The sequence below is a fragment of the Oncorhynchus mykiss genome, chromosome 2 (assembly GCF_013265735.2).
Source record: "Oncorhynchus mykiss isolate Arlee chromosome 2, USDA_OmykA_1.1, whole genome shotgun sequence".
NCBI lineage: Eukaryota > Metazoa > Chordata > Actinopteri > Salmoniformes > Salmonidae > Oncorhynchus > Oncorhynchus mykiss.
The window spans coordinates 96,880,295-96,900,664 of record NC_048566.1 but is presented as its reverse complement, the minus strand read 5'-3'; the positions used below and the strand labels follow the sequence as shown (position 1 = coordinate 96,900,664).

The 20,370-nt window shown below is 42.3% G+C and overlaps 1 protein-coding gene across 4 annotated transcripts in view; it reads left to right on the top strand.

Moving 5' to 3' along the window:
* The first annotated feature begins 3,591 nt into the window (after positions 1-3,591).
* LOC110500541 (pleckstrin homology domain-containing family A member 5) overlaps positions 3,592-20,370 on the top strand; it is a 249,944-nt gene continuing 233,165 nt past the window's right edge. For all 4 annotated transcript variants that reach the window (XM_036960116.1, XM_036960115.1, XM_036960106.1 and 1 more), the window contains exons 1-3: positions 3,592-3,760; positions 3,877-3,953; positions 5,210-5,267. In XM_036960116.1, coding sequence (XP_036816011.1) covers positions 3,669-3,760; positions 3,877-3,953; positions 5,210-5,267 — 227 coding nt within the window. In that variant the 5' untranslated portion in view covers positions 3,592-3,668. The remainder of the gene's footprint in view (positions 3,761-3,876; positions 3,954-5,209; positions 5,268-20,370) is intronic.

Genomic DNA, 20,370 nt, shown 5'->3' with positions numbered 1-20,370 from the left:
CATTGCTTAAAGAAAAAAATAAGCAAACACGTTTGGTGTTCACCAAAAGGCATGTGGGAGACTCCCAAACATATGGAAGAAGGTACTCTGGTCAGATGAGACTAAAATTGAGCTTTTTTGCCATCGAGGAAAATACTATATCTGGCGCAAACCCAACACCTCTCATCACTCCGAGATCACCATCCCCACAGTGAAGCATGGTGGTGGCAGCATCATGCTGTGGGGATGTTTTTAATCAGCAGGGACTGGGAAACTGGTCAGAATTGAAGAAATGATGGATGGCGCTAAATATAGAGAAATCCTTGAGGGAAACCTGTTTCAGTCTTCCAGAGATTTGAGACTGGGACGGAGGTTCACCTTCCAGCAGGACAATGACCCTAAGCATACTGCTAAAGCAACACTCGAGTGGTATAAGGGGAAACATTTAAATGTCTTGGAATGGCCTAGTCAAAGCGCAGACCTCAATCCAATTGAGAATCTGTGTTATGACTTAAAGATTGCTGTACACCAGCAGAACCAATCCATCTTGAAGGAGCTGGAGCAGTTTTGCCTTGAAGAATGGGCAACAATCCCAGTGGCTAGATGTACTAAACTTATAGAGCCTTGCAGCTGTAATTGATGAAAAGGTGGTTCTATAAAGTATTGAATTTGGGGGGGGGTGAATAATTATGCACGCTCAAGTTGTCCGTTTTTTTTGTGTCTTATTTCTGGTATGTTTCACAATAAAAATGTTTTTGCGCTTTCAAACTGGTAGGCATGTTGTGTATATAAAATGACACAAAACCCCCCAAAAATCTATTATAATTCCAGGTTGTAAAGGCAACAAAAAAGGAAAAATGCCAAGGGGTGTGAATACTTTCGCAAGCCACTGTACGCCATACAGTGGATACACGTAGATATGTGCAACATTTGACCATTGTTCTTTTCAAAATTCTTCAAGCTCTGTCAAATTGGTTTATGATCATTGCTAGACAGTCCTTTTCAAGTCTTGCCATTTATTTTCAAGCAAATTTATGTCAAAACTGTAACTTGGACACTCAGGAATATTCACTATCTTCTTGGTAAGCAACTCCAGTGTAGATTTGGCCTTGTGCTTTAGGTTATTGTCCTGCTGAAGGGTGAATTCATCTCCCAGTATCTGGTGGAAAGCAGACTGAATCAGGTTTTCCTCTTGGATTTGCCTCTGCTTAGCTCCATTCCGTTAATTTTTTTATCCTGAAAAACTCCCAGATTACAAGCATATGCATAACATGATGCAGCCACCACTATGCTTGAAAATATAGAGAGTAGTACTCAGTAATGTGTTGTACTGAATTTGCCCAAAACATAACACCTTGTAATCAGGATAAAATGTTAACTGCTTTACCACATTTGTTGCAAACAGGATGCATATTTTGGAATATTTGTATTCTGTACATGCTTCCTTCTTTTCACTCTGTCAATTAGGTTAATATTGTGGAGTAACTACAATGTTGTTGATCCATCCTCAGTTTTCTCCCATCACAGCCGTTCAACTCTGTAACTGTTCTAAAGCCACCATTGACCTCATGGTGAAATCCCTGAAGGGTTTCCTTCCTGTCCAGCAACTGAATTAGGAAGGCCGCCTGTATCTTTGTAGTGACTGGGTGGATGGATATGTCACGCCCTGGCCATAGAGAGCTGTTCATTCTCTATGCTGGTTGGGTCGGGGTGTGATTTTAGGGTGGGTTATCTCTGGGAATTGTATATCTATGTTGGCCTGATGTGGTTCCCAATCAGAGGCAGCTGTTTATCGTTGATCTCTGATTGGGGATCATATTTAGGTAGCCATTTTCCCATTGTGCTTTGCCGGGATCTTGTCTATGTATAGTTGCCTGAGAGCATTATTATAGTTTCGTTTGTTCGCTTTGTTGTTTTTGTCCTTTGATGTTTTCTATTCCATAATAAAGGATGGAAACATACCACACTGCATCTTGGTCTACTCCTCACGACGGACGTGACAGGATACACCATCCAGAGTCTAATTAATAACTTCGCCATGCTCAGAGGACTATTCAATGCTTTTAAACATTTTTTTTAGATGGGGTAAAAATACCAGAAAATATCTGCTGTTCTGGAAATCTCCCTTGTCTTTGTGGTTGAATCTGTGTTTGACTGAGGGACCTTACGGCAGACTGACTCACCTAATGATGACACAGGGCAGGCTTCCCCAACTGGTGGCCTGCGGGCCGAAAAACGTTTATTTTTTTATTTTAGTTTTTATTGTTGGACATAATCGACTATAAAAACACAAGGAAATAAACACTGAGTGATTTTAATTTTGGGGAATCTGTTCCCATGTTTCCCCACGCATAATATAGAGAGACATTCAGAGCCTTCAGAAAGTAAAACCTGACATTTTCCACATTTTCTTGTGTTACAGCCTGAATTTTAAATGAATTAAATAGAGATTTTTGTGTCACTGGCCTACACACAATACCCCATAATGTCAAAGTGGAATCATGTTTAATATATATATATATATATATATATATTTATATACACAAATAAAATAAAAAGCTGAAATAAGTATTCAACCCCTTTGTTATGGCAAGCCTAAATTAAGTTCAGGAGTAGAAATGTGCTTAACAAGTGACATAATAAGTTCCTTGGACTCACTCTGTGTGCAATAATAGTGTTTAACATGATTTTTGATCGACTACCTCATCTCTGTATCCCGCACATACAATTATCTGTGGCACTGGAAATGTTATTTAGTAGCCTACTGTAGCATATATATATATATATATATATATATATATATATATATATATATATATATATATATCATGTTGCTTCATTGGTCTGAGCTACAGTTTGAATCAAGACCAGATTGATCCCAGTTTGTCAGTCAGAGTAACCACTCACCTCGGTCATTTGTGTTGTAAAAAAAGATTTAGCTAATGTCCTCTGTCATGTAAATGTGGTTGAATTGCATGAAATGCGTTTTTAGAAGGCATATTTTCTTCGGACACTAAAACCAAAAATCCCCATATGTGAAAACCCTAACAATACCTGTTTTCTACTGTAGCCTGTGCCACATTGCAAACGTTATTATGGTTTTATATTGAATCTTCGTGCACGGATTTGTTAACAGAAAATGAGGGTGTGCCGGGGGGGGATATGATTTCTCAATCCGAACCTGGCTGGACTATACTTGAATATATGCGCGGATAAGCGTTCTTGCAAAGTCAAGCACACATGCTCATTAGTCAACATCACTTTTTTCATGACTTTGTCAAATAGAAGGTATATATATATACTAATATGGGTTAGTTTATATATATATAGTAATGAAACAGGCAGGGCGTAGGTCTCGAACCCTCGACCTTCTAGCCCGAGGTCCGGCGCGCTATCGATTGTGCCGCAAATGCAATGCTCGTGCGACAGTCGATTCCCGCGCTTATAAACCCAGGGTCGTGACAATATATATATATATATATATTTCGTAACGACCCTGGGTTTATATATATATATATACCCATAGCCTACTCATGGTCGGAGAAAAATCCGACCATACATGCCCCCCCCCAGAGGTTAGGTTCCCTTCTTTTTTTTGTTGCCTCACTACTCCGTCGTTGCCAAGGTTTCCGTGTACGCGCTCCAAGAGCGGAGACGCGCTGCCGCTGAGATTCAGTGTCTCTGTAGCCATGGCGGCGGATCTACACCCGGAGTGGATCTCTCGTCTCCCTTCTTCATGGAGTTACGGGGTCACTCGGGACGGACGAGTCTTCTTCATCAAGTAATAATCTATTGGATATTATTCGTGGGTGTATTTGTAATTTTTATTTTAATTTTAAACTCGGATACACACCAAAATGCGATACGTTTTCACCTTTTTCCCTTTCTCACCAACAGCGAAGAAGCAAAGAGTACAACCTGGTTGCATCCAGTCAGTGGAGAGGCAGTGATAACTGGCCACAGGAAAACTCCAGGTAAAAATGTCACCAAGTTTATATCCATATGCCACCAAGCAATGTTTTTTTTTGTTTTGTTTGTTTTGTTGTTGTTTGTTTCAAACAAAATAGATCCAGAGAGACAAAATGGGTTAGTTTATTTTTGTTGTTGTTGATGTAGGTGAGTTTAGGTTCGTGTGCTGTGAAACACAGCCGTTAAAACGTCCAGAAGTTGGCATCACACTGGTCATTATGTTAGCTAGCTGTAGCTAGCCATCTCAGGTAAACGGAAGGTAAACTTGTCAAATATACATTTGCTTAGTTATGCCTCAACTGTTTTTTTTGTCGACACTTCCTCGGCAAAAATAACAGACAAATTATATATATATATATATTTATATTCCCCCTCTCCCTCGAGATTTGGCTACACCTATATGTTAGAATGAGCTACAGTAGCTAGCTGTGTGATGTTACAGTTAGCCAGCAGCTGCTGCACATTATTCAACTAACGTTAGATGAATTCCCAGTATCTTTGACATTAGCTACTGATCTATACACTAGCGACCAGTTTAGAGACGTCGATTTTTTTTCCCGAATTGACAACAGTTCCTCATTTTCCAAATTTTCTATATATATATATATATATATATATATATATGGTATATAAAAAAGGTAAAAGGTAAACGTTTCAGGTAGGAATCGTGGTATTTCGATTCTAGAAAGATACAAAAAAAAAAAAAAAACTTTACTTTCATATCACATTCAAAAATAATTTATCAGATGCTAAGTTTGTGATACACAGTTTTTTAACAGACTTTAATACCTCAGTTGCAGCCAACAGTATTTTTCAGTGACAACACGTTTCTGGTGTTGTTCGGTGTGTTCGGTTGCATGCTAAATAGCTAATTAGCAATGTCTTCCGTCTGTCTTCTATAAACACGCGTTGTAACATGACGATATGACCCTGTGGGAGAACTAACACTATATAAAAAAGTGTATTAATTTAACATTTTGTTTTTTGAAAATAATTTCTCGCTGATATGAATCGGGGATCTTAAGAAAACACCCTTGTACAGAAGACGCCTTCCTCCAATGACTCTCCTGTGTAATCTAATGGAACTGAGAGTCATGCTCAAGGGTTAGCTGCACCCCTACAAAGCATGGCATGCATTTTGACAGCTGGCATCTTGTTAGTTCATTGGCTTACACTCCGTGACTCCGATGATGTGTGTGTGTGTCCCGTCTGTTGTGCCTCTTTGTTTATCTGGTGCGGTTATGTGTGTTTCTCCCTATAGATTTACCGACTGGATGGGAGGAGGGATTTTCGTTCGAGGGGGCTCGGTGCTTCATAAAGTGAGTCAGAATTTCACATCACAGCCTCCCTCTCTTTCACATACAGCAGGTCTTCAGTTGACGCTGCACTTGGAATTAACAACGGACACGCAGTATATCCCCATAACCACCCAAGTGTCTGTTTTATTCTACGTTTATGAAGTAAAGGTTGCCCACACTTCAGAGCAAGTCACACTGTCACTGTCTAACAAGGTGGTGAGATGTTGGGTCTCAGTGACCTTTCTCTGAACAGGCTTTAGCCCACTTGTTAGGGCTTTGTCTCTCCCTCAGTCAGTATCCAACGTCAGCTGACCTCTCCCTCAGTTAAGTACCGTTTCCCTTCTTATCCAAGCTGGGATGAAATGTGTTTCGTTACGCTCGCATTATATCAGCAAACCTCTGTTTATGCTTTTTTTGAACACATTGCTTTTCAGTTGTTGCTCCAATTGTCACCCAGAGCCAATACCTATAGTTCTGGTAAATCCCAACCTAACCTAACCTGGCCAGGCCTTGCCTTGTAAGAACAGCATGTAGAGAATCAATGGCCCTTCTGTCATAGCTGGGAACCTTTACTCTTTTATTTGCATGGTTTATCGGCAAAGTTAATTATTACATCGTCTTTAAGAGAGCTGTGTGTGTGTGTGTGTCAGTCAGTGTGTCTTTGTACAAATAGACTGGTGGGCTGTGGAAATGACATTTTGTCTCCTTTCAAATCAATTTGTCATTCATATGGTGCCCTGTTGGAAAGCAATGCTAAGCTTAACGCGTGCCATGTTTCCCCTTCTAAGATGAACTATGAAGTGTTTATGACGACTCTGGTTATGACTGAGGGTGTCATAAGTGATGTCATAACCTAACCTTGTGCACAAAATTGCTGCAATCTAGGCTATGTCACAACACATGAGTCATGTATTGAGTAGGCAATGACATACATCCTCTCCTTTCCTCAGAATCTTAGTGCGTGTGTGTGCGTGTGTGTGCATGTGTGTGTGTGTGTGTGTGTGTGTGTGTGTATGCATATGTCACTGTGAGTAAGTAGGGGATTGCAGCAGATGGCTCTCTTGTCCAATAAGACATACACACAGGATTTTCTCTTCTTTGACATGTTGCCCTGTGTGTTTGGACTACGTTGATGGTGTGAGGACCAGGTTAACCTTGAGAGAGGTCAAAGTGATGTCTTTCGGCATTAATTTTTTCTCCCCTCCCTGACCTGTCTCCATCCTTTTGTTTCTTGACAGTCTGTGTCTAACTCGTTCCCTTCCTCTTGCTTCATGGCTTCCTTATATGGAATCAGAGCGGTCAAAGCATCATATTTTACATAATGTAATGGCGTTCCTACTCCCCCTGTGGCATTCTTTATTTTTTTATTTAAATATTTTTACCCCTTTTTCTCCCCAATTTTGTGATTTCCAATTGGTAGTTACAGTCTTGAGCCATTGCTGCAACTCCCCTTCTGACTCGGGAGAGGCGAAGGTCGAGAGCCACGACCCTGCCAAGCTGCACTGATCGCTTAACCCGGAAGCCAGCGGCACCAATGTGTCGGAGGAAACACCTTCCAGCTGGCGACCAAAGTCAGCTTGCAGATGCCCAGCCCGTCACAAGGAGTCGCTAGAGTGCGATGGGACAAGGAAATCCCGGCCAGCCAAACCCGGACTACGCTGGGCCTATTGTGCACCACCTCATGGGTCTCCCGGTCACGGCCAGCTGTGACACAGCCTGGGTTCGAACCCAGGTCTGTAGTGATGCTTCAAGCACTGCGATGCTATGCCTTAGATCACTGCACCGCTATGCCTTAGATCACTGCGCCCCTCAGGAGGTCCTGCTCTGTGGTGTTGTGATGGTCAGAAATATGCCTGGTCATAAGGACAGTCATCATCTTTCACATGTAATGTTTTTTTCCCTCTTTGTCCAGTGCTCCTTTCGTTGTGCTGTGTGTGTGTGCTGTGTGTGCTGTGTGTGTGTGCTGTGTGTGTGTGTGTGTGCTGTGTGTGTGTGTGTTTTTGCTTCCCTTTCCTCCTGCTCCATGGCAGTCTCATACAGAATCAGAGATCATCATTGTAGACTGCACCGATTCATTGTACCGAGTTTGTTACAAAGGAGACAGTATTCACTATTGTCTCACTGTCTTTCTAAGGGAGATGGATGTCTTGGAGATAGACGACTGAGCTTATTTGGGTCACTCCCTACTTGTGTGAGCTATGGATGGCAGTACCCTAACACTACTACTACTCTAACCAACCTTCCAGAATACACGGATGCTTCTAGATAAGAGATTGAAAAAGGAGAACCAGGGGGGAAAAAAAAAGAGGAATGGAATCTTGTTTTCTCACATCCAATACTTCTTCAGCTGTTCTCTCCTATCTTGTATTTCCTCATGAATTACACACAATGCAAATGGAAGGCTGCCAGGAGAGGAGGCAGCGTTAGAACAGAGGCAGTTATTTGATATTTCCAGCATAGGACTACTAGGCTAACCAACTAGTGTAAAACAGATGGATGTGTGTTTCATTAATTGAAGGCTGTTTGTGGCAACACTCCTACCTAACATGGCTACTTATGTGGTGAGATTGTGGTCTTCTTTCGTAGATATATATTGTTTACGTACACAGAAAATACAGGGCGAATGGTGGCTCTCCAGTGGATAGCTGCTGTCCTTGCAAGCTCCCGATTTTTCTAGGTTGTGTTTGTGTTTGGCCTGGTATGGTTCTCAATCAGAGGCAGGTGTCGTTCGTTGTCTCTGATTGAGAATCATACTTAGGTAGTCTTTTCCCACCTGTGTTTTGTGGGTGAATATTTTCAGTTTCAGTGTTTGCACCATTCGGGACTGTTTCGGTTTTCATTATGATTCTCTTGTTCTTTTTGTATTTTGTATTCATTCTCATTAAAAGACATTATGGATACGTACCACGCTGCGCATTGGTCCGATCTCTCCTACTCCTCCTCAGAAGAGGAAGAGGAATATCGTTACACCACCCTTTGCCTTGATGACAGCTTTGCACACTCTTGGCATTCTTTCAACCAGCTTCACCTGGAATACTTTTCCAACAGTCTTGAAGGAGTTGCCACATATGCTGAGCACTTGTTGGCTGCTTTTCCTTCACTCTGAGGTCCAACTCATCCCAAACCATCTCAATTGGGTTGAGGTCGGGTGATTGTGGAGGCCAGGTCATCTGATGCAGCACTCCATCACTCTCCTTCTTGGTGAAATAGCCCATACACAGCCTGGAGGTGTGGCATATCGCTGCAGAATGCTGTGGTAGCCATGCTGGTTAAGTGTGCCTTCAATTCTAAACAAATCACAGACAGTGTCACCAGCAAAGCTCCCCCAAAGTCTACACCTTTAGTTAACAAAGCATTTGACAAATAAATTAGATTTGAATGAATACTTGTCCTTTATATAACGTGTTTATAAACAAGACCAAATGTAAATAATGGAAGTACGCCAGACAGCAAGTCTTCGGGCTATTACACATTGACTGAGAGAAAAGTATGGTGAGGGAAGAGAAAACGAGCAAGAGGAAAGTAACCCAAACTGAACGCATCTAACCTAGGGCTGATCTAATTCACCCAGGGCTGATCTAATTCACCTAGGGCTGATCTAATTCACCTAGGGCTGATCTAATTCACCTAGGGCTGATCTAAATCACCTAGGGCTGATCTAATTCACACAGGGCTGATCTAATTCACCTAGGGCTGATCTAATTCACCCAGGGCTGATCTAATTCACCCAGGGCTGATCTAATTCACCTAGGGCTGATCTAATTCACCTAGGGCTGATCTAAATCACCTAGGGCTGATCTAAATCACCTAGGGCTGATCTAATTCACCTAGGGCTGATCTAATTCACCTAGGGCTGATCTATTTCACCTAGGGCTGATCTAATTCACCTAGGGCTGATCTAATTCACCTAGGGCTGATCTAATTCACCTAGGGCTGATCTAATTCACCCAGGGCTGATCTAATTCACCCAGGGCTGATCTAATTCACCCAGGGCTGATCTAATTCACCCAGGGCTGATCTAATTCACCCAGGGCTGATCTAATTCACCCAGGGCTGATCTAATTCACCCAGGGCTGATCTAATTCACCCAGTGCTGATCTAATTCACCTAGGGCTGATCTAATTCACCCAGGGCTGATCTAATTCACCTAGGGCTGATCTAATTCACCCAGGGCTGATCTAATTCACCCAGGGCTGATCTAATTCACCTAGGGCTGATCTAATTCACCCAGGGCTGATCTAATTCACCTAGGGCTGATCTAATTCACCCAGGGCTGATCTAATTCACCCAGGGCTGATCTAATTCACCCAGGGCTGATCTAATTCACCTAGGGCTGATCTAATTCACCTAGGGCTGATCTAAATCACCTAGGGCTGATCTAAATCACCTAGGGCTGATCTAATTCACCCAGGGCTGATCTAATTCACCTAGGGCTGATCTAAATCACCTAGGGCTGATCTAATTCACCTAGGGCTGATCTAAATCACATAGGGCTGATCTAATTCACCCAGGGCTGATCTAAATCACATAGGAATGATCTAAATCACCCAGGGCTGATCTAATTCACCTAGGGCTGATCTAATTCACCTAGGGCTGATCTAATTCACCTAGGGCTGATCTAAATCACCCAGGGCTGATCTAAATCACCTAGGGCTGATCTAATTCACCAAGAGCTGATCTAAATCACCTAGGGCCGATCTAATTCACCTAGGGCTGATCTAATTCACATAGTGCTGATCTAATTCACTTCTAAATCACGTAGGGCTGATCTAATTCACATCTAAATCACCTTTTGGCTGATCTATTTCGCATCTAAATCAGTTAGGGGCGGATCGAATTCACACCGTAATCACCTAGAGCTGATCTAATTCACATCTAAATCACCTAGGGCTGATCTAATTCACATCTAAATCACCTAGGGCTGATCTAATTCACATCTAAATCACCTAGGGCTGATCTAATTCACATCTAAATCACCTAGGGCTGATCTAATTCACATCTAAATCACCTAGGGCTGATCTAATTCACAAAAATGACACGTGCAATATCCATATCGCAAGAGATCCATATCACATGCAATATTTTGAAGTGCCGTTTTTATAGTTCACTCCGATTGTCGTCTTTCCCACTCTCCTCTTGCATCTGCTTCCCCCACACACCAAGCCCTGCCCCCCACCCCTCAAGCAAGGCAGTTCTTCCTCCTCGCTGTTAGATTCAGATTTTTGTAAATGAGAACTTGTTCTCAACTTGCCTACCTGGTTAAATAAAGGTGAAATAAAAAAAAATTCACTAAGTTTAGAGATCTCTGTTACTACTGGTACACTTGCTGAAGTGAGAGGAGGTGCTGTATGGCTCGGCTGTAACTGTCAGGTCACAGTTTGTGCTGACTTTGCGTTCTCTTCTTTGTTTGTGTGTGTGTGTGTGTGTGTGTGTGCACAGCCGGTTGGACGGACGGTGGGTGAGATTGAGATTGTGAGTCTCTTTTGTGTGAGTGTGTTTTGATAAAGGGGAGGGCACTGCCCGGGAGGAGGGAGGTAGATTTGATTAGTTTATACTTTTGTGGGGCTCTGAATGAGTGAAGGTCACTGTAGATGTTAATCAAATCACTTTTGTCTGTCTGTAGCGGGTGGAGTTTATGTGTGTGTGTGTGTGTGTGAAATAGTGCCAACGACTAGTTTCTGGGTAATTTGCGGGTGGCAGAGTGCCAACACGGCCCGAAACCCTTTTTAGTTTAGAGCGAGAGAGAGAGAGAGAGAGAGAGAGAGAGAGAGAGAGAGAGAGAGCAAGAGGGAGGCCTAGTCAACTGCTGTCAGTTGAATGAGGTCATGAATGAATGAATGAATGAGGATCTGTAAATGAGTGAACTAGAAATATGTTGATTTGGTAGGCTACATGTAGAAACGTCGTTCAAGTACATATTTTATTACTACTTTACTACTGTATTGTTGGTGACGAGTTTGTAGAAAGAATGGTCTTTCTAATCAATTGATGTCAAGAGGACAGGTGCACTGAACTAACCATATCTACGGACATTCTCAGTTTATGGGAGGGACTGTGCTTATCTATGTGCTGTTTCCTTCAGCCAATCAAGAGGACAGGTGCACTGAACTAACCATATCTACGGACATTCTCAGTTTATGGGAGGGACTGTGCTTATCCATGTGCTGTTTCCTTCAGCCAATCAAGAGGTCAGTGAAACATGACCTAATTGTTAACCAATGAGTTTGAACAAATACAACTACAGAAAAATAGAGAGGGCTCGTCTCTCCACAGGCAGCATCGCGTGCTGGTAAATGAACCCAATGAGTCTCACGCGACGCCGGTGCGATTTGGACAAACGATTGAAAGCTGAGACTCTCACACGTACATGTAACATGTGTTGCTCTATGACCTCACAAGCTACACAAGAGTCGGTAGAAGGTAAGGGGTTCTTCTGCCTAGAAGACCATAGTAAATCCCAGGTCATAGTGTCTATAATACTGTAAGGGGTTCTTCTGCCTAGAAGACCATAGTAAATCCCAGGTCATAGTGTCTATAATACTGTAAGGGGTTCTTCTACATAGAAGACCATAGTAAATCCCAGGTCATAGTGCCTATAACACTTTAAGGGGTTCTTCTACATAGAAGATCATAGGAAATACCAGGACATAGTGTCTATAATACTGTAAGTGCTTCTTCTACATAGAAGATCATAGGAAATACCAGGACATAGTGTCTATAATACTGTAAGGGCTTCTTCTACATAGAATATCATAGGAAATACCAGGACATAGTGTCTATAATAGTGTAAGGGGTTCTTCTACATAGAAGATCATAGTAAATCCCAGGACATAGTGTCTATAATACTGTAAGGGGTTCTTCTACATAGACGATCATAGTAAATACCAGGACATAGTGTCTATAATACTGTAAGGGGTTCTTCTACATAGACGATCATAGTAAATACCAGGACATAGTGTCTATAATACTGTAATAAGTTCACATAGTTGCTGTCACAAACTCCAAACAGTTGTCACTGACTAGTTGTGTATTCATTTCCCACTGAGCAAACCACTCCTGTACTTATTACAGCATTCATGTACCTTTTTATCAAGTTAGTGTTTTGGCAGACCGTATTTTTCATTGCCATTTGTCAGTAAAACTCATGAATGCAACAGTTTATGTCCACTAGTTTTGTGTTCTACTTGTAGCCCTGGTTGTCCTTTAAAGAAAATGGTAAAACACCTCATTGTGAGGCTCAATATAAAGGCTGGACATGAAGATAAATGAAAGTCAGATAAATGAAAATATTTTTTTTTGGGGGGGGGGGGGGGGGGGGGGGTTCGGGACTGATAGGGTTAAGACTGTGGGTGTGTCTCAACTGGCACCTTGTTCACTATATAGTGCACTAGACACCATAGGGCTCTGGTTAAATGTAGTACACTATGTCGTGAATAGAGTGTCACTTCGGATGCAGACAGTCCGTGACTGTTATCTCTACGCTGCTTTTCTCTCTGGCCTGTCAGGCAGAATGCCCTTCCCAGCAGTATTCTGAATAGGGTCTCTTTCTTTCAGTGTGTGTGTGTGTGGCAGGTAACCTAGCAGTCAAGAGCTTTGTGCCGGTAACCCGAAAGGTCGCTGGTTTCAATCCCGAAGCCGACTAGGTGAAAAATCTGTGTTACTTTGAGCAATTCACTTAACCATAATTGCTCCTGTAAGTCTCTCTGGATCAGAGTGTCTGTAAAATTACTAATATGTAAATGTGTGTGTGTGTATTGTGCATGTAAAAGGTTTTAATTATGTTATGGGGATGAATTATGACCCTAATTAAACTGTCAAACTCTCTCTCTCTGTCTCTCTCTCTCTCTCTCTTTCTCTCTCTCTCTTTCTCTCTCTCTCTCTCTCTCTCTCTCTCTCTCTGTCTCTCTGTCTCTCTGTCTCTCTCTCTCTCTCTCTCTCTCTCTCTCTCTCTCTCTCTCTCTCTCTCTCTCTCTCTCTCTCTCTCTCTCTCTCTCTCTCTCTCTCTCTGTCTCTCTGCCTCTCTGTCTCTCTCTCTCTTCCTCTCTCTCTCAATTCAATTCACTTTATTGGCATGACGTAACAATGTACATATTGCCAAAGCGTATTTAGGATATTTACAATAGAAAAATACATAAAAATGAGAATAAAAATGAGAATCAAAATCATACAGAACTCTGCATGCAGGGTTTCAATGGGGTGTTTGTCCCATTTGATGAAATCTTGTTTTGCAAGTGGACCCCACACCTCGCTGCCATAAAGTGCAATTGGTTCAATGACATGTTCAATTAGTTTTAGCAATTAGTTTTAACCTTGAATAAGGGTTTCAAATTTGGGAAAATGACACTCTCTAATTGTTTTATATTTTTGACATTTTGTCAGGAAATGCAGCTCCCTCTCAGGTTCTGCTGTTGTGCAGTGGTTGCACAGCCTTTCCTCTACAGGGAGCCAGGTTTTCCTGTGTCTACCCTTCTCAATGGCAAGGCTGTGCTCACAAACTTGTACTTTGTCAAGGTTTTTCTAAGGTTTTGATCAGTAACCATGGTCAAATACTTAGCCACGGTGTACTGTCGATTTAGGGCCAGATAGCACTGCATTTTGCAGTGTAAGGGGTTGAGGGGACTGAGGCTTCAGTGTGTTAGTAGAACAGGTGTGTGAACTCAGGACCAGCTGGATGAGGGGACTGAGGCTTCAGTGTGTTAGTAGAACAGGTTTGTGAACTCAGGACCAGCTGGATGAGGGGACTGAGGCTTCAGTGTGTTAGTAGAACAGGTTTGTGAACTCAGCCCCAGGACCAGCTGGATGAGTGGACTGAGGCTTCAGTGTGTTAGTAGAACAGGTTTGTGAACTCAGGACCAGCTGGATGAGGGGACTGAGGCTTCAGTGTGTTAGTATAACAGGTTTGTGAACTCAGGACCAGCTGGAGGAGGGGACTGAGGCTTCAGTGTGTTAGTAGAACAGGTTTGTGAACTCAGGACCAGCTGGAGGAGGGGACTGAGGCTTCAGTGTGTTAGTAGAACAGGTTTGTCAACTCAAGACCAGCTGGATGAGGGGACTCCATTCTTTGCTCAGCTCTTGGCATTGCAGGGCTTGGTAATGATATGAGAGGGGTCACTCTATTTTAGATGTTTCCTAAACTGAATGGCTCCGTTTTGAGTTTTTATTATTAGTGGATATTGGCCTAATTCTGCCCTGCATGCGTTGTTTGTAGTTTTCCTCTGGACATGTAGGAGAATCTTACAGAACTCTGCATGCAGGGTTTCAATGGGGTGTTTGTCCCATTTGATGAAATCTTGTTTTGCAAGTGGACCCCACACCTCGCTGCCATGAAGTGCAATTGGTTCAATGACATGTTAAATTAGTTTTAGCCAAATTGTAATAGGTATTTCAATTTGAATTGGCTTTTTAATGGCGTAGAATGCCCTGGGTGCTTTCTCTCGCAGCTCATTCATTGCTTCATTAAGGTGTCCAGTTGATCTTATTTTTAAACCTAAGTAATTGTAGTGTGTACAGTACTCTATATATTTTGTACCAATTCCCTGAGATCTGGATCTTCTCTGGAAAATCATTATTTTTTGGGGTTTACTGCCAGGGTCCAGGTCTGGCAGTACTGCTCTAGCAGGTCCAGGCTCTGCTGTAGACCATGTGCTGTGGGTGACAGCAGGCATAGGTCATCTGCGAAGAGTAGGCATTTAACTTCTGAATTCTGGAGACTAACACCAGGGGCTGAGGATTTTTCTAGAATAGTGGCCAATTCGTTAATGTAAATATTGAAGAGTGCAGGGCTCAGATTGCAACCCTGGCGAAGGCCCCGCCTCTTGTTAAAGAATTCTGTTATTTTCTTACCAATTTTAAAGCTGCACGTATTGTCAGTATACATTGATATAATTATGTCATATGTTTGACCCCCTACACCACTTTCAATAACTTTGTAGAACAGTCCTGTATGCCAAATAGAATCAAATGCTTTTTGGAAGTTGATAAAGCAAGCTTATATATTTTGGTGGACATGTTTATCTATCTGGGTGTGTAGGGTGTAAATATGATCAGTCATGCAATGTTTTGGTATAAATCAAGACATTGTGCTTATTAAGGAAGTTTAGCACTCTTACATTGATAATACTACAGAAAACCTTCCCTAGGTTACTGTTCCTACAAATGCCTCTGTAATTGTTCGGGTCAAATATGTCTCCGTTCTTAAAGATTGAGGTTATGAGTCCTTGATTCCAGATGTCAGGGAAATAACCTACACTCAGGATCAAATTAAACAGTTTTAATATGGCCAATTTAAATTTTGCACTAGTGAGTTTGAGCATCTCATTTAGGATGCCATCAGGTCCGCATGCCTTTTAATATTTGAGAGCCTGAAGTTTCTTATAGAGCTCCTGGTCAGTAATAGTTTAGTTTCTTCTAGAGCTCCTGGTCAGTAATAGTTTAGTTTCTTCTAGAGCTCCAGGTCAGTAATAGTTTAGTTTCTTCTAGAGCTCCTGGTCAGTAATAGTTTAGTTTCTTCTAGAGCTCCTGGTCAGTAATAGTTTAGTTTCTTCTAGAGCTCCTGGTCAGTAATAGTTTAGTTTCTTCTAGAGCTCCTGGTCAGTAATAGTTTAGTTTCTTATAGAGCTCCTGGTCAGTAATAGTTTAGTTTCTTATAGAGCTCCTGGTCAGTAATTGTTTAGTTTCTTATAGAGCTCCTGGTCAGTAATTGTTTAGTTTCTTATAGAGCTCCTGGTCAGTAATAGTTTAGTTTCTTATAGAGCTCCTGGTCAGTAATAGTTTAGTTTCTTATAGAGCTCCTGGTCAGTAATTGTTTAGTTTCTTATAGAGCTCCTGGTCAGTAATTGTTTAGTTTCTTATAGAGCTCCTGGTCAGTAATAGTTTAGTTTCTTATAGAGCTCCTGGTCAGTAATAGTTTAGTGTCTTATAGAGCTCCTGGTCAGTAATAGTTTAGTGTCTTATAGAGCTCCTGGTCAGTAATAGTTTAGTGTCTTATAGAGCTCCTGGTCAGTAATAGTTTAGTTTCTTATAGAGCTCCTGGTCAGTAATTGGGGAGTCCAGTGGATTTTGATTGTCCTTTATAGCTTTTTCTAATCCATTCAACTTCTCATGAATTTGTCGTTGTTCTGCATTTGTGTCAATTTGAACGGTGTTGCAGAGTGTTTAAAATGGGTTGTCCATATGTCACCATTTTGTATCGCTAATTCCTATTGTTTAGATTTTTTTTATTTTTTTCCCCCAATTTTGCCAGAAGTTGTGTGTGTTTATGGATTCCTCAATTAGTGTCAGCTGCTTGCTGTTGTACTGTGCTTTTTTTTGGTTCTGAGTGTACGTTTATAGAGTTTTAAGGTGTAATTCACCATTATTTGGGTCTCTGTGCTTTTGGTTGGATAGTGTTCTAAGTTTTTTCCTTATAATTTTACAATCTGCATCAAACCGGTTGTCATCTGTGGTCTTTTTTGTTTTGTTTTTTATCATTTTCAATTGTGCTTCTTTTGCCGTTTGCCTGAATATATATAGTTGATGTTTTGTACTGCCAGATTGATGCCTTCTTTACTGTGAGTGAATGTGGTATCCAGAAAGAGTGTCTGGATATTTTGGTTCCAGGTTGCTTTCTGGTATTCTTCTGTGCTGTTTTGGGCCCATCTGTATGAATTTCTGATGTTGTACAGCTCACTGGGCTGTGAATGTGTGGTTGTTTCCATGTCTGTTCTTTTGAGGGTCAACGTAATTTGGCTGTGATCAGACAGAGGTGTTAGTGGCTTGACAGTGAATGAGCTTAGAGAGAAAGGGTCAATGTCTGTGATCATATAGTCTACTGTACTGTGGCCAAGAGGTCAGCAGTAGGTGAATCTCCCCAAAGAGTACCCCTGTAACCTACCATTGACAAAGTACAGACCCAGGCTTCTACAGAGCTGCAAAAGATCCCTTCTGTTTTTGTTGACGGGGCTGTCACTGTTGTTTCTATGGGGGAGATGAAGACAGTTAGAAACCGTATGGCCTGTAATAAAGCTGTCCCGTCGTGTGCTTGTTAGATCAGGTAGTGTTCCTCTGCGCGCATTTGTGTCCCCACAGATGAGCACATTTCCCTGGGCCCTGAAATGGCACGTCTCTTCCTCAAGGGTATGGAAGATCTCCTCTGAGTAATATGGGGATTCTGAGGGGGGGATATATATTGCGCAAAGGAACACATCTTTTTCTGTCAGTACAAGTTATTTTTTTCAGTTTTAACCAAATGTGATATTTGCCAATTTTGAGGGGCTCAATTAGATGTTGTAGTTGGGAATTGTACCAAATGATCAGTCCTCCAGAGTCTCTGCCTCTATTGACAGAGCTGTGTTTTTGTGACGGCACAGTGACCTCTCTGTAGCCTGTGGCACAGTGACCTCTCTGTAGCCTGTGGGACAGTGACGGCACAGTGACCTCTCTGTAGCCTGTGGGACAGTGATATCTCTGTAGCCTGTGGGACAGTGACCTCTCTGTAGCCTGTGGCACAGTGACCTCTCTGTAGCCTGTGGGGCTGTGAGTGACAATGTCAGCCTTACACCATGTCTCCTGCAGAATGATGACGTCAACATCTTTAAGATGTGTGTTGAACTCCAGTGCTAAACTCTTCAGTCCAAAGGTTGATGAGTTTAGGCCCTGAATCTTCCACATGCTAACTGACTCTCTCTCTCTTTCCCTCTTTCTCTCTCTCTCTCACTCTCTCTCTCTCTCTCGCTCTTTCACTTCCTCTCTCTCTCTCGCTCTTTCTCGCTCGCTCCCTCCCTCTCTCTCTCTCTTTCCCCCCCTCTCTCTCTTTCCTCCCCTCTCTCTTTCCTCCTCTCTCTCTCTCTCTCTCTCTCTCCCTTCCTCTCTCTCTCTCCCTTCCTCTCTCTTGTGTCGACTGTCTCTGGCGCTTTGAAATGACATTAGAGACCTACTTTCTTTTGAGGGTATAAGTGTAGTACATAGCTTGTCTGTAAAGTAAATATGAAGCATGATAAATATTTGACTCGTCTACACCACCGCCAGCCCACAACCATTCAAACCACCATTCATTAAAGTAGCCTTGTTTTCACTGCTGCATTATTCATTCATCCCACAGAACAGAGCACGTCAACTGAAATCTGGCCAGTATTGACTAAAGTCTCCCCCAGTGGATCTATAGTCAATGTTTGGTGTCTCAAGCTCCAGCTGTGCTTTGAAATCCCAGTGGCTGACTGTACACTTGAAGATGATGTGTGCGTTCCAAACAGCACCCTATTTCTTACACCGCGGGACCTGGTCTAAAGTAATGCACTACATGGGGACTATGTAGCCAATTGTAACGTGTCCCTTCAAGTAGGGCTCTTGATATTTGTAATTTTGCCTCTGTTAGATGGATCAATATTTCTTTCTCCGACTGCAGCTTGTGGATAATTAAGTTTTGATGACTTTGTAGTGCTGGTCGCTGTATTGATAATCTATTAGGATGAGACTACTGCTCACTGGCACGTATGTGATTAAAACCTATTGTCCTGCTCACTGCTGCAGCAGTAAAGGGTCCTCACGATATGATATCACGATACTTATTATTATCAAGAGACTATTATTCTATATGTATTGCGATTCGATACTGTGATTTTTATTGGGGCGGCAGGGTAGCCTAGTGGTTAGAGTGGAGGGGCGGCAGGGTAGCCTAGTGGTTAGAGTGGAGGGGCGGCAGGGTAGGCTAGTGGTTAGAGTGGAGGGGCGGCAGGGTAGCCTAGTGGTTAGAGTGGAGTGGAGGGGCGGCAGGGTAGCCTAGTGGTTAGAGTGGAGGGGCGGCAGGGTAGGCTAGTGGTTAGAATGGAGGGGCGGCAGGGTAGGCTAGTGGTTAGAGTGGAGGGGTGGCAGGGTAGGCTAGTGGTTAGAGTGGAGGGGCGGCAGGGTAGACTAGTGGTTAGAGCGTTGGACTAGTAACTGAGAGGTTGCAAGTTCAAATCCTCGAGCTGACAAGGTACAAATCTGTCGTTCTGCAGTTAACCCACTGTTCCTAGGCCGTCATTGAAAATAAGAATGTGTTCTTAACTGACTTGCCGAGTTAAATAAAGGTAAAATAAAAAAAATAAAAATTGCGATTCGATGTTCCAAACACATTACTCATCATGTGTCTGCTGCAGAGGGACAAGAGAAAACAACTAGTTGTCATGGAAATAAAAGTGGTGAAAACAAGAGTTTTGGTGCAGCAAACTAGCACAAACATATTATTGAGATATTTTCAAAACATTACGATATATCATCAAAAATAATATGCCGATATGTAACTATTATTTTTGTTGTTGTTGTTGTTGCCCCATCACTACTAATCATTTCGACCTTTGTCATTGTCAGAGTCGTGTGTGTGTGTGTATAGGTGGCAGGGAAGTCAGGCGCAGGAGAATCAAACTGAATGTAATGGAGTTATTTAATAATGATAAACAAAACACTAAATGTAACAATAAAACAAAGTGGGTACGAGGACCCGTCGCGCACCAATACAAAACAACACTGAGTAACAAACAATCTCTGACAAAGACATGAGGGGAAACAGAGGGTTAAATACACAACAGGTAATGAATGGGATTGAAAACAGGTGTGTAGGAAGACTAAGACAAAACCAATGGAAAATGAAAAATGGATCAATGATGGCTGGAAGACCGGTGACGTCGACCGCCGAGTACCGCCCGAACAAGTCATTGAGTTGTTTAAGTGTTTTAGGCCTACTGTCATTTCAGAAAATAGTTCCTGATTGGAGGTATGCATAGTGTGTATTAGAGAGGCAAATCTGAACACCCCAGTCGTCATCACTAACACGATGCAGTTATTCTCTATGGCTGCTGTATTACTCATAACAAGGCTTTAAAGACATGCAGGAGGAGAGCGGAGGCGAGGAGCAAAATGTCGCAGTCTCTGAGCGGAGGGGGATTTGTGTTTTCATTTTGATGAGTGACAGTAGTAGCTATAAGTTGAAGAGAATTCCCCAGTCAGAGGAACTCTGACTACAATGGGATGACAGTCTGGCTGGTAGACAGACGACCTGTGGAATGAATGAATGGGTCGCCAGGCAGACACCGATCTCATTTCAGTCTGAGGGAAAGGGAAAGGGGGATTCCTAGTCAACTGTCCAACTGAATGAATTCAACTGAAATGT